Source organism: Herpailurus yagouaroundi, unplaced genomic scaffold (genome assembly GCF_014898765.1).
Source record: "Herpailurus yagouaroundi ecotype Mexico unplaced genomic scaffold, PumYag 29, whole genome shotgun sequence".
Lineage (NCBI taxonomy): Eukaryota > Metazoa > Chordata > Mammalia > Carnivora > Felidae > Herpailurus > Herpailurus yagouaroundi.
The window spans coordinates 82,250,769-82,264,552 of record NW_024412377.1 but is presented as its reverse complement, the minus strand read 5'-3'; the positions used below and the strand labels follow the sequence as shown (position 1 = coordinate 82,264,552).

Below are 13,784 nucleotides of genomic sequence, written 5' to 3'. Positions count from 1 at the left end.
CATTAGGGCTCTTCTGGCAAATGCACTCAAATAGGCCCAGAGAGGTTTTTTCCTCAACATGTAATGTTCATTTATTATCTCAAGTAAATTGTCATAAGATCTTTGACTTGGTATTTTTCCAATTAGATCGGCATCCCAGTTATGTCTTCCTTTTACCTAGGTAAAAAGGATGTTTGTGTTCTGAAAATATTTATCATTATTTTCTTGATGGTAGCAGTTAAGATACATCATTATTTCCATGGCTATTTGCTCAGTGGACAGTATTGACAAATCTAACTTTCAAAAATCGGAGCACAAGAGATGCTAAAATATATAGAAAACCAGGAGTAAGTGAAGTTGGGAAAAATAGGCCTTGACCATAAAAAGAATTCTTATATCTGGCAAGTTTGGGACTGCTGAAATGGGACAATATAAGCATTACTATTTTTTTTTCTATGTATGTCAAAGTAAGCAAGGCATGAAAACCAGGAAGAATTAGGGCTAAGCCAGCTTACTAGTGATAAGAGTTTGACTTATTTCTGCCATCCAGGAATGGGTAAGAAAAAGATTGGGACAGTAGGATGGTGGTAGGAAGATAATCTGGACATGCATTTAGAGGAGTGTTTAACTTTTGGTATATTATTTTACCATTAATACTATCTTTCATCTTATACTAAAAGGAACTGAAAATAAAAATAAATTCAAATACATTATCTGTCATAGAGTAATGACATTCTAAAAAATGTTTCTGTAGCAGATAAATATTTTGACCAGTACTTAATTTTTTTCTTTCAGATCTTTCCTCGGATCCAGATGAACTAACAAATATTGCTACAAAATTTCCAGAGATTACTTATTCTTTGGATCAAAAGCTTCGTTCCATTATCAACTACCCTAAGGTTTCTGCTTCTGTCCACCGGTACAACAAAGAACAGTTTCTCAAGTGGAGACGAAGTGTAGGGCAAAACTATTCAAATGTTATAGGGAACCTCAGGTGGCATCAGGACTGGCTGAAAAAACCAAGGAAGTATGAGAGTGCAATTGATCAGTGGCTTAACACCCACTCTAATCCAAAAAAAAATCTGAACAAAAGTTAGAAAATAATGTTCTAGAGCAACATACGGAGATATGCTAAGAGATCGTGATTAATTTTTATGTCTGTTCTAATACTTACTGATTTTTGGTTACTTTTAAAGAATGTATTCTATTTTAGGGGCACCTGGGTGGCTCAGTCGGCTAAGCGTCTGACTTTGGCTCAGGTCGTGATCTCGCGATCTGTGGATTCAAGCCCCACATCAAGGCTCTGTGCTGACAGCTCGGAGCCTGGAGCCTGCTTCGGATTCTGTGTCTCCCTCTCTCTCCCCTCGCCCTCTCATGTGCGTGCTCTCTCTCTCTCTCTCTCTCTCTCTCAAAAATAAATAAACATTAAAAAAATTTTAAGAATGCATTCTATTTTAAAATAAAATACTAACCATTATAGAATTATATATTTTCAAAAATTATTACTATCCAGACTTCATTCTTAACAACTTTTAACAACTTAATGGAGGTATTAAAAAGATGGAAGCAAGTAGTATAATATAAAGTTATGTTCCTGTGAATAATATGGAATATAGAGTATCTTAACAATTAGAATTACTTACAAACCATTAAATAGTTATCTATGAGTATCTGATGGTGTCTGATGAGTTATTTGTATCTGATGGGACATAGACCATTTAGATGTATGTGGTGGGAGTATTTAGAGTATTTGGTGGGACACAGATCTTGGATATGGCTGACTTTATTACTGTTTGTTTTTTTTAATAGGTAATATATACACAAGGTAAAAGTTTTACAAGGCACAAAAGAGTTAACAATGAGCATGAAGTCTTTCCCAGGTCCCCTTCCTGGGGCAACTACTGTAATCATCTTCCTAAGTATCCTTTTAGAGACAAACCATACATCTATAAACAAACTTTGTATTTTTCCCCCCACACATAAAGTAGCTTACTATACAAAATGTTCTGCATATTGCTCTGTTTTTTTCTCTCCCATTTAAAAATACCTAAAAGTGAAATTGCTGGGGCAGGATTGTATCTAGCAAAATTACAGCAAATTACCCTTAAAGAAGTTGTACCCATTAAAATTCTCACCAGCAATGCACTTCCTCACATCCTTTGCCAACCTGATAAAAATATATATTATTTTTATTTTTTTAAATTATGAGTAAGATCATATTTTCATATATTTCATAGCCATTTGAATTTCCTTTACTGTACTGTGATCTTTCTATTTCTATTCTTTGCCTATTTTTCTATTGGTTATTGGTCTTTTTTATTTTAGGCATGCTTTTAGATATTAGCTTCTTGTAAGAGAAGCTGCAAATATTTTTTTTTCCTTTTTGTAATTTGTCTTTTGATGGAGTTCTGGTGTTTTTTACTTGTGGAAATTGGTATTTTCAACCTGTGGAAATTGGTATTTTCATGCAATCAAATTTATGAATCTTTGCTTTTATGGCTTTGGGATTTTATGTCATACATACTCTGAATGGTATTCTCCACTTTCCCCATTTACCTTCTTTTAGAGTTTTATTTTTTGACCTTAGATCTGCACCCCATCTGGAATGTCTTCCATAGTAAAGATCTAACTTTAGTTTGTTGTTTAAGATGGCAACCCAAATGACCTTTTATTCAGTAAACTAACATTTGTCCCATTAGTTAAAAAAAATGCCACTTCATTATATAACACCTTTTATTGAATAAATCATCTTTTTCTCTATTGATTTGAAATGCCATTTTATCATATTCCAAAGTCTCATTTATATTTGTGTCCTTTCAGAACATTTTTTATCTTCCAGTTGACTACTTTGTTTACTAATGTGGTAGTCAATATCTGGCCAAACTAGTCCTTTTCCAACACTTTTTCAGAGTTTCCCTGGATACTCTTGCTAACTTATGTTTCCCACACAAATTTAGAATAAGTTTGTCCAATTCAAAAGTGAAAAATCTTTTTAGTCTTTTTATGAAATCATATTAAATTTGTCACCTAGTTTAGAGAGAACTGACCTCTTTATAATCCTCAGTTACTTTAAAGACTATAGCACACTTTTCCCTTTCTTCAAGGCTTCTTTGCCCTCTCTCATAATATGCAAGCGTTCTTCATATGGATCGATTTTTTTCAAAGATTTTTAGAAAAGTAGGAACTTTTAAAAAAGATACTGCCTAGGCCCTACCCCACACCGATAGAATTAGAATTCTAGGGAAGGCACCTGGGCACTGTTTTATTCTTATTGTTCTGTGAAGCTCTCCAGCTGATGATCCTGAAGTGTAGGCAGAGATGAATTTATTCCTAGTTGCTTCATCACTTGTTGGTGGTATGCTATTTTAAGTGGACCTTTCTTCCATTATCTTTTCTAACTGGTTGTTTATGTATACGAATTCTATTTCTATATATTTATTTTATGCCAAAAATATGATATTTTTTGGTACCAATAGTTTTTCAATTGGTATCTTATTTTTTTTCAGTTAAAAAGCTGATCTGCAAATAATGATTTTACCTAACTTCCTTTTCAAACTGCCTTTGAAGTTTTCTTAATAAGCCAGTTCATCTCCTTTGTTTGCTATTCTTCAGTGACTTAGTATGAACTTATCTTTGCAGTTATGTATGAATTTCTGAGAAATAAACTTCACTTCAGATACATTTCGAAGTAAAACCCTTATGGAAAAGATCTCAATATTAAACTGTTGCGATTAAGATGAAAATACACAAATCTACCTCCCTAGTTAAGCCTAAAGAACATGAAATAGCTACTGTGTGGGTGAATATGCTAATTATAGGGGAAAAATAAAGCAATAATAATAGCAATGTGGTTCTGAAAACATAGGCATGTGAAGATAAATATAATCCATCTTGTCCTACCCAAACTCTTCAAGATCCATTCATTGTTACGATTTACCAAGCATACACATTGTTTTAAGCATATTAGATACAGAATCATACTTAGGTATAACTGAGTGTTTAAGGACAAAAGCTAATTCAAAATGGTATCTAACAACCATGAAAACAGAAAAAGAAGAAAAACTTAATGCCAGAATCTGAGAGAAACCCACACCAATTATAAACTAGATTGAAGACAATCTTTGGGCTTCCTTTTTACGACCTCTACCGCTACCACCGTAGTTCCTGTCAGCCACAGTCTCTTGTTTGGAATTTTGCAATAGCCTCCTAAGAAGTCTCCCTGAGTCTGCCCCTGAACTTTCTTCAGTCTGTACTCAGCAGAGCAGCCAGAGTGATTCTATTAAGATACATCACATCCCTTCACTGGATACTGCAAACCTTCCACTGGTGTCCCATCTTAACTCTGTAAGAGCCAAAATCCTTACAAAGGCCTACAGCACCTGAACTACCTCGCTGCATGTTACCTCACAGACCGGCTCTCCTTCCATATTCCCACTTTGTTCACTCTGTTCTGGCCACACTGGCATCCCTGTTGTTTTCCAGCATGCCAGGCATGCACCACCTCAAGACCTTCGTGCTTGTCAATACTTCCTGCTTGGCATACGGTTCTCCAGATTTCCGTACGGCTGTCTTTGCTACGTCTTTCAGGTCATTGCTCCAATGCTACCTTCTCACACAGACTTCCCTGCTTTATTTTTCTCCATAGAAATTATTACCACCCAACATAGTATATGTTTTATATATATGATTTGCTTATACTGTCCCCTACCCCTCCTACCCCACTAGGATGAAAGTTCCATACAGGCGCAGATTTTTGTCCTTTTTGTTGCTTAAGGTATCCCAAGTGCCTGACACATAGTAGAAGATTAGTAAATACTTGTCGAATTAATTTTCTAGGAATTTGAGTTTTTCAGATAACACAATGGATTAGAAAACCAACACGTTAGGCCATGGCAGGGCAGAGCTGAAAAGGAGTACCCTTCTCAATAAAGCAGAGCCTTCCAAAAACAGTAAATTCTAGCAAAAGCCTGAACAAAAGGGTCAGCAGAGGGACTTTCTATCCCTCTATGTTTGTCTTTTTCTGTGAAAAAGGCCAGATACTGAATTATTTTAGGCTTTGTGAACCATATGGTCTTTTTCACAACTACTCAGTACTGTGCTAGTAGCATGAAAACAGCAACAGACAATATGTAAACAGAGGAGCCTGGCTACTTTAGAATGAAACTTTGTTTACAAAAACAGGATTGGACCTGCAGGCCATAGTTTGCTAAGGTTAGTGTAGAACAATGGTTCACAACTTTACTGCAAACTGGATTTACCGGAGGCTATTTAAAATCTATTAATGCCTGGCTCCCACCTCCAACCACTGAGAGTTTTCAAAGCGCCCCAGGTGAGTCTAATGTGCAGTGAGATTTGGGAAACAAGGTTCTGAAAACTTGTTCTTCAAACCATAGTCCAGAAACATCCACATCAACTGGGAGCCTTATACATTTTTATTTGTCCCTGTTAAAAAAAAGAAATAAAATAAAATGGTGGATTTTGTATTTATCCTTTCTACTCTTTGTAGGTCTCCATCTCATTAAACCTAGGGCACCCTAATAAAAACTACTAGAAATGATGAAACTTGTTAAATGGCTACATATATAAAAATCAATACATAAGAATAATCACTAGATAAAAATGGGAATTAGGAAAAATATCTCACTCACATTAGGACAGTCTATAAAATAAATTTTAGCAAGAGGCCTAAACCTAGATAAAAAAAATTATAAAGTTCCACTGAAGTGTACAAACAAGATATGAACATGGAATGATAGTATGTTCTTGAATGGGAAGATCTTAAAATGTCACTGCTCCAGAACTAATGTAGAAATTTCATACAATCCTGATTTTAATCTCAGTAAGAGTTTTTTTTTTTTTAGGGGCTCCTGGGTGGCTCAGTCACATTTTGCGTTCAACTTCGGCTCAGGTCATGATCTCACAGTTCGTGGGTTCGAGCGCTGCATCTGGCTCTGTGCTGACAGCTCAGATCCTGGAGCCTGTTTCAGATTCTGCATCTCCTTCTCTGTCTCTGCCTGTCCCCCGCTTGTGGTTTGTCTCTCTCTCTCAAAACAAAACAAAACAAAAAACTCAATAAACATTAAAAAAAAAATAAAGTTATAAGGCAGCATCCTAAAAAATTCTTAGGTCAAAAAATTATACTTCTATGCTATTTTTATAATACTTTTTAATGTTTATTTATTTTTGAGAGAGGCAGAGAGACAAAGCACGAGTGGGGAAGGGGAAGAGAAGAAGGGAGACACAGAATCTGAAGCAGGCTCCAGGCTCTGTGCTGACCGCAGAGAGTCCAAACCAGGGCTCAAACTCAGAACCTTGAGATCATGACCTGAGCCAAAGTCAGATGCTTAAGCGACTGAGCCACCCAGGTGCCCCTATGCTACTTTTAAAATGAAAATAAGAAAACGTAGAACATATGACACAATCAGAACTATATTCAGAAGAATATTTTTAGCCTTAGGCTTTTAATTATTAAGAGGAAATAAAAATAAACTGTTCAAGAAGTTAAACAAAATAAGTATCAATTTTGTAATATTTATAGTAAAGGATTGCCATCCTTCAATAATATTTTGAGAGTCTTGCTTTCCCATAGGAAAGGGAAAGTTGCAAGGAATATTCCTCCCACATTAACAAAAATCAAGAAAAAAAGGCTAGATCATCTAAACTTTTTTTGAGCCTATCAGTGACTAAGGTTGCAAGGCAACTGGTAAACTGAATTCAAAAGGGTGGCAAGTCCCTCTGAGAAGGTGATACACTCAAACTGGTCCACCTTTGGCAGAACATCAGGGGAGGTGGAGGTGGAAACCAGTAGCCCAAAGAGTGGATAACAAAACAACGGATACTTTGACAAATTCTTAAAGCCCAATGTGTGTGAAAATAACAACACAAATTCTGGGAGCCCCCACACAAGGGAAACCACCTCCACTCACGAACTTTTTTTCATAGACCTCAAGCAGCACTCATGAGAAAGATTGGGGGCAGGGCTAGAGACCTAATGGAGCCCCTCAGTGGGACAGGTGGACAAATGCAGAGTGGCTACCTCTGGAGGACAAGCACAGAACCTAGAACCTTAGGTTTTAAAAACATGTCAAGTTTAACATCACTGATATTGAGACAAACTAGCACTATATATGCCCCTGAAATGATATACTATGGACACATTATTACCTAGGTAGTATTTCAGCCCAAAAACTCTGACTCAGATTTAATTATGTGGAAACAAAAAGCAACGTTAGAGAAATTCTACTAAACATGTATCGTGGACCCTTCAGACCTGTCAGAATCATGAAAGGAAAAAGAAAGGCTGGGAAACCGTTCTAGATTAAAGGCCACTAGAGGCATAATGCAATTAAATACAACCCATGACCCTTGATTGTGCCCAGCAGTGGATCAAATAAACACATCTTTGTGAAATTTTTCAGAGAGAAGAAAAGAATCAAACTTCAAAAATGGAAAAAACAATGATCATGTTTACACCAATGAGGATACAGAATGGCTTTAAGCTTCTCAACACACTTAAAATCCAGAAGGTAATGGAACAATGCCATCAAAATTCAGAAGGAAAATGTTTCCAATATAGAATTCTAACCCCAGCCAAGACTTCGCTTAAGCATGATGGTAAAATAAAGAAATTTTCAGACATACAAGATCCCCCAAATATACCCTTTCTCAAGAAGCCACTGAAGATGCTTTCCACCCAAGGAGGGAAATAAAGAACAAAAAATACCCATGAAATTAGAAAGCAGGAAAAACAGCATGAGATAATGAAAGGAGTCTCTAGGATGATGGCAAAGGGAGATGCCTGGGTAACAGGTGTCCTGGAGGGCAAACGTGATTGAATCTACGTGACTCAGGTATAATAGGCACAGTGAGACTCTCGCAGCTACGTCCTCGGCCTCTGCACAGTCTTTTTAACCTTACAACATATCAGGTGATGTTTTCTACCAAAAAGGAAGAAACCAAGAAAAAAGACCAGAAACCCAAGAGGCAGGAATTCCAACCCAAGAGAAGGGCAGAGAGTTTCAGTGTTGACAACAAACATATTTCAGGATGATAAGTGTGTAGCAGGCCTGGAAATAAACCAGCCCACATAGGAGAGAGAAGGGAGTCTCTGATAAGAAGGTTTCAAAAAAAAAAAAAAAATTGGAATTGCTACATTATGTTACAAACCAAACTTATGGAAATCGAACTGAGGGACCATTTAAAGGAAGAATTAGCTGTATAACAAGGAAAATTAAGGCAGTTATTAACTTCAAGAAAACAAAAAAATGATATTCAAAGTATACTATAACATTCAGCTGAGAATATTTTCATTTCATAATAATGTAAACACTAAACATAGATCTAACCTGAAATTACAAGATTATTGTATCTTATGAGAAGGTAATCGTGTCTGAAATCACTGAGTCAATAAATAGCATTACACATTTGTGATTTAGAATTCTGGAATTAAGTAAATGCCAGAAGAAACAGCAAATAGATTCTAAATTGGTTCCCTCTAGAAGGAGGAGTGAGGATGTGTGTATAGGAAACGATATTGTTGTTGGCCCTCTAGTTCTGTTAGACTTTCCAAACTATGTGCATGTGTCATTTTGAGAATCATTTTCTTTAATCAATGATTTATCAGGTCTTAGTAAAGTTCTGTGAAATGTAATGTCACTGGTAGAGTCTTATTTTGCTATATGAGAGCATTTCAACAAATTTGAGACAAATTATAGAATTACCTTGAGAAATATTAAACTGATATTGCTTAGAGGAATCACTGAATTATGGGTATTGCTCACAGACAGCACCTTGGAAGAAGTGGATCATAAGCTGGGATGGTGTATGTTACAAAGAAAAAGGCCCCAGCAAAATCCTCTGAGGGGAGAATGTGAAAATTAAACCAAGAGTCTGATTTCCCAAGACTATTGCTCTTCCTCTCTCTTAAGTGTTCCATCAAGAATGGCTATCCCCTACACCTCTTCCAGAGCTTCCTTGGTCTCCTCTGGATGATACTGGCATAGGTATGAAAGGTAGTTTTTTCTTAGGTTGATGGATTTATAGTCAAAGCAGGAACATTTGCTCAAAATTATCTGAAATGTGTCATATATCGTCTAGTTCATTAATTCAAAACATATTTACTGATACCTAACCTGTATCAGGCCCAGTGCTAGCCACTGGAGATAGGATAATAAAAATGACAAAGGTCTCTGGCCAAAGGACAACAGTTTAGGAATTAGGATTCCTCCAGGCAACTAACAGCACTGTCATCTGCATCTACCAACCCCTCCTATCCTGAGCATCTTAAAGTGCCAAATGTGTCCTCAGTCTGGGAATATGAACCCCAGCAGATGCCCAGGCCAGAAACACAGGAAATCTACTTACACTGTAATAATGTAAGAGGGTGGCTCAGTTAGTTAAGCGTCTGACTTCTGCTCAAGTCTTGATCTCACAGTTTGAGAATTCAAGCCCTGCGTTGGGCTCTGTGCTGACAGCTTGGAGCCTGGAGCCTGCTTCGGATTCTGTGTCTCCCCTTCTCACTGCTCCTCTGCTCGCTCGCTCTCTCTCTCTCTCTCTCTCTCTCTCTCTCTCTCTCAGATTAAAAATAAAGCATTAAGAAAAATTTTTAAAAAATAATATAAGAGGGTACATAAAAGACAAATTGATGTTTCCAACAGGAAAAGTAAAATTTGTTTGTGAGGAGGAGACAGGACTAAAATAAAAGACAGCATTTAATCTAAACCATTTCCTGTGACTTGAATTTCTTTTTTGAAAATTGGCCGCCTTATCGTTCTCTTAGTCACCTTTTCTCTAGGCTTATTGGGGGCGTACTCCCTCCCAGCAACCTCCATCTGCTTGGAAAACAGAATCAAGAGAATGAAAAGCCATGATGACACATCCTCCACTGGATGGAAATATTAGGGGAAAATCAATAAATGCACTACCATATGCATAAAACCTATGAATGTCCCCTTCAGACTAATGCAGCAAATTTTACATCACCGAGAGAGCAGCTGTGAACCGTGGCTTCAAGTAATGAGGAGTATTTGAAACATCTGCAAATCACTGCTCCTCCTAATTGCCAAGCAACATCATTACTTTAGTTCTCTCCAAGTAAATACTCTCACTGATGGCCAGAGGAAGATACATGTTTATCAAAGATTCATCTCTTGGGCTCCTCTTTGCCCAAAACGCTGTTGGGTTTCTTGTGTTCCTGTTTGTCTCATGCTAGTGCATGTAGATCCATGCCATTTCTGATTTTTTTTTTTAATCAAAACTAGTTTGTTTGTTTGTTTGTTTGTTTTTCCTACTAGCAATCCGTAACAGTAATCCGTAACCGTTTTTGAGAGGTACAGTCTCGGTCAGGACCCTCCTCTCTCGTGTGTCAGTCCCGGTTAGCATGCGCTTTTGCAAAGGCCGGGCAAAGCGACCTTCTGCCCTGTTTTGTGCTCTTCCTGTAAACTGAATAGCGAACGGGAGAGGCACCCAGAACTCAGTGGTCCCGCCGCTACTGCGAGCGCGCTGTGGGAGCCGCGGCAGAGACTGGAAGGGCATCCACCGGGACTGGGAGGAGAGCCACGGAGAAGGTGGAGAATAGGAATCATGTGTGTTCCTCGAGTGTACAACCCACATTTGAGTGACAAATGACGAGGACAACCTATAAAAACAACTAAGCGCGAGTCTACCCGAATCCATTTCCCTCTCTGTTGCGTGTGCGTTTTCAACAAACTTTGAGCGCCCCTCGCAGCCTCGCCTCCACCTGGGTTTCCCTCGCTTCCTACCTCCGCTCCCCCCAGGCTAAGGATGGAGGATCCCTTCAGCCCCTCAACTTTCTCGCTGGCGCCCAACGTCTCCGTACCCGTCTTTCCCGGCTGGGGTCTCAACTTCACTTCGGAACAGGGAGCCCCGGCCCCGGGGCCGCCGCCGCCGCCTCCGCCGCCTCCCGGACCGCCCGGCCGCCGCGTCCGCCTGGTCTTCCTGGGGGTCATCTTGGTGGTGGCGGTGGCCGGCAACAGCACTGTGCTGTGCCGCCTGTGCGGGGGAGCCGGGCCGTGGGTGGGCCCCAAGCGTCGCAAGATGGACTTCCTGCTCGTGCAGCTGGCCCTCGCTGACCTGTACGCGTGCGGAGGCACCGCGCTGTCGCAGCTGGCCTGGGAGCTGCTGGGAGAGCCGCGCCGGGCGGCGGGAGACCTGTCGTGCCGCTTCGTGCAGCTGCTGCAGGCGTCCGGCCGAGGCGCCTCGGCCCACCTCGTGGTACTCATTGCCCTCGAACGCCAGCGCACCGTGCGCCGGCCGCAGGGCCCGCCGCTGCCAGCGCGCGCCCTCGCCGCCCTGGGCTGGCTGCTGGCGCTGCTGCTGGCGCTGCCCCCCGCCTTCGTGGTGCGCGGGGGCGCCCCCTCGCCGCCACCCGCCGCGCCCTCGGCCCCCCGCGCTTGGCCCGGGGAGCGTCGCTGCCGTGACATCTTTGCGCCTCTGCCGCGCTGGCACCTGCAGGTCTATGCGCTTTACGAGGCCGTCGCGGGCTTCGTGGCGCCGGTCGCGGTCATGGGCGTAGCTTGCAGCCGCCTGCTCTGCGCCTGGTGGCAGCGCCCGCCCCAGGCCCCGCCGCCTTCAGCGCCCTGGTGGGCGAGTCCTGGCAGAGCCCCTGCGCCCAGCGCGCTGCCACGCGCTAAGGTACAGAGTCTGAAGATGAGCCTGGCGCTGGCGCTGCTGTTCGTGAGCTGCGAGCTTCCCTACTTCGCTGCCCGGCTGGCGGCCGTGTGGTCGTCGGGACAGGTGGGAGACTGGGAGGCCGAGGAAGTGGCGGCCGCCCTGCACCTCGTGGGAGTGGCCAACAGCGCTCTCGATCCCTTCGTTTACCTCTTCTTCCAGGCAGGCGACTGCCGGCTCCTGCGGCGGCTGCGGAGGCGCCTGGGCGCAGTCTGCTGTTCGTGGGAGGGAACAGCGGAGGACGATGCGGGGACGGGGGGCCACCAAGCGCTTCACCGCCACCGCTGGCCCCACCCCCATTATCACCACGCTAGACGCGAGCAGCCAGAAGAGGGCTGCTGGCGCCCACCTCCGCCTCGCCCCCGGCCGCTGCCCTGCTCCTGCGAAAGCGCTTTCTAGCTGCTCGATGGCCACTCAGGTCACCGTGGCCGCCGCACGACCTCCACGGAACACGCGGCGGGCCCGGGTCTATCCAGATCACAACGGGCAGGAGAGTCTCAGATTGACCCTGAAGCTGTCCCCTTCCTACACTCTCTTTTTCTAATGTTTACATTTCCCTACACTTTTCCAGGTTCTTCTCTCCCTTTCAGTTCCTCTCACATTTCCCAGTTTGGAGATGAGAGTTTGAGCCACTGGAAATTTTAAGAACAGTCAAAGATACACAGAGTTATCTTTGCATTTCTCTTTGACGCTCCCATAGTGTTCTGGATAAGATAATTTGTTGTAGCGAAATTGCCAAGCTTTCATTATTTGCTGTGTTATCATCTGTTTTTACTTATTTTGAATCGTGTTTAAATCAAGTGTACCTTCCAGACCAGAGAATTTGCCTTTGCTTCCAGGAGGAAAATCCCCACATTGCTCTCCCTGAGGAGCCTGGAAATTGTACCAGCGATACTGTCAGAACTATAATCGTGCTGTCACTTCAGAGCCACAGAGTATTTGTAAAATAAAAACATTTCCCACAGAGCAATTAGTACTTTTTGTTACATGGTAATGCGTTTTCACAGAAGAAAAGCAGTGAGGCACTTATTTCCAGTCTTCCCTTCAATAGAAGCTGGGGTTTTGGAGGGACACAAAAACGCTTCCCTTTGCCCCTTTCAAATTTGCCCAGTTTCTGTAGGAAATTGTGCCCTTACCCACACGAGCCTCTACAGCTGAGACGCTGTGCTCGGGTGTAGCCTCTCTGCAGAGACCCCAGCAAACTAGCGAAGGGAAACACCAACGTGGTGCCTATGGGCGGGGCTCACTGTCCCGGTTGGTGCTGCAACCACCCAATGTTGCGTGTACGCAGAAAACTACCTTTAAAAAAATGAAGGCAAAAGGGGCGCCTGGGTGGCACAGTCGGTTAAGCGTCCGACTTCAGCCAGGTCACGATCTCGCGGTCCGGGAGTTCGAGCCCCGCGTCAGGCTCTGGGCTGATGGCTCAGAGCCTGGAGCCTGTTTCCGATGCTGTGTCTCCCTCTCTCTCTGCCCCTCCCCCGTTCATGCTCTGTTTCTCTCTGTCCCAAAAATAAATAAAAAACGTTGAAAAAAAAATTAAAAAAAAAAATGAAGGCAATGCCTATTGGTGTGGGCTGCTAAGAACAAGGCAAAGAAGCAGATTTAATTGATCACCTTCTCCTTTTAACTGTCCTTGGTCCTAGAGAGAAGTGGCAGCACTTATCAACAATATATCCATGTGTTTACCATTGCCTTTCACCTGAGAATCAGCATGCTTTCCATGATAGTGTTTCCTGTTTAAGCACAAATGTCAAACTAAAATGCAGAAAGGGGAAATGATTGCTGGAGTTCACTTGCAGGGCCAATGCTCTCTGAGGGCTTTCTTTGTTTACTTCGCCTATGTATCCCAAACTCTTTAAAAAAAAAAATTTTTTTTTTAAATCTTTATTTTTGAGAGAGAGAGAGAGAGAGAGAGAGAGAGAGAGAGACAGAGCATGAGCAGGGGAGGAACAGAGAGAGAGGGAGACACAGAATCCGAAGAAGGCTCCAGGCTCTGAGCTGTCAGCACATAGCCCGACGCGGGGCTCGAACCCACAAACTGCTAGATCATGCCCTGAGCCGAAGTCGGACGCTTAACCAACTGAGCCACCCAGGCACCCCATATGTATCCCCAACAC

General features: G+C 42.2%; 2 protein-coding genes across 4 annotated transcripts in view; both read left to right on the top strand.

The window, feature by feature from the left end:
* ARSK (arylsulfatase family member K) overlaps positions 1-1,134 on the top strand; it is a 51,498-nt gene extending 50,364 nt beyond the window's left edge. For all 3 annotated transcript variants that reach the window (XM_040448287.1, XM_040448296.1, XM_040448294.1), the window contains one exon: positions 775-1,134. In XM_040448287.1, coding sequence (XP_040304221.1) covers positions 775-1,076 — 302 coding nt within the window. In that variant the 3' untranslated portion in view covers positions 1,077-1,134. The remainder of the gene's footprint in view (positions 1-774) is intronic.
* Positions 1,135-10,643: 9,509 nt separating this feature from the next.
* Positions 10,644-12,633, top strand: GPR150 (G protein-coupled receptor 150). The gene has a single exon (XM_040448309.1). The coding sequence runs from the start codon at positions 10,762-10,764 to the stop codon at positions 12,064-12,066; it is 1,305 nt and encodes a 434-aa protein (XP_040304243.1). The 5' UTR covers positions 10,644-10,761; the 3' UTR covers positions 12,067-12,633.
* The last annotated feature ends 1,151 nt before the right edge of the window (positions 12,634-13,784 follow it).

Coding starts and splice junctions, on each gene's coding strand:
- GPR150 (XM_040448309.1), top strand. CDS start 10,762: ATGGAGGATCCCTTCAGCCCCTCAACTTTCTCGCTGGCGCCCAACGTC.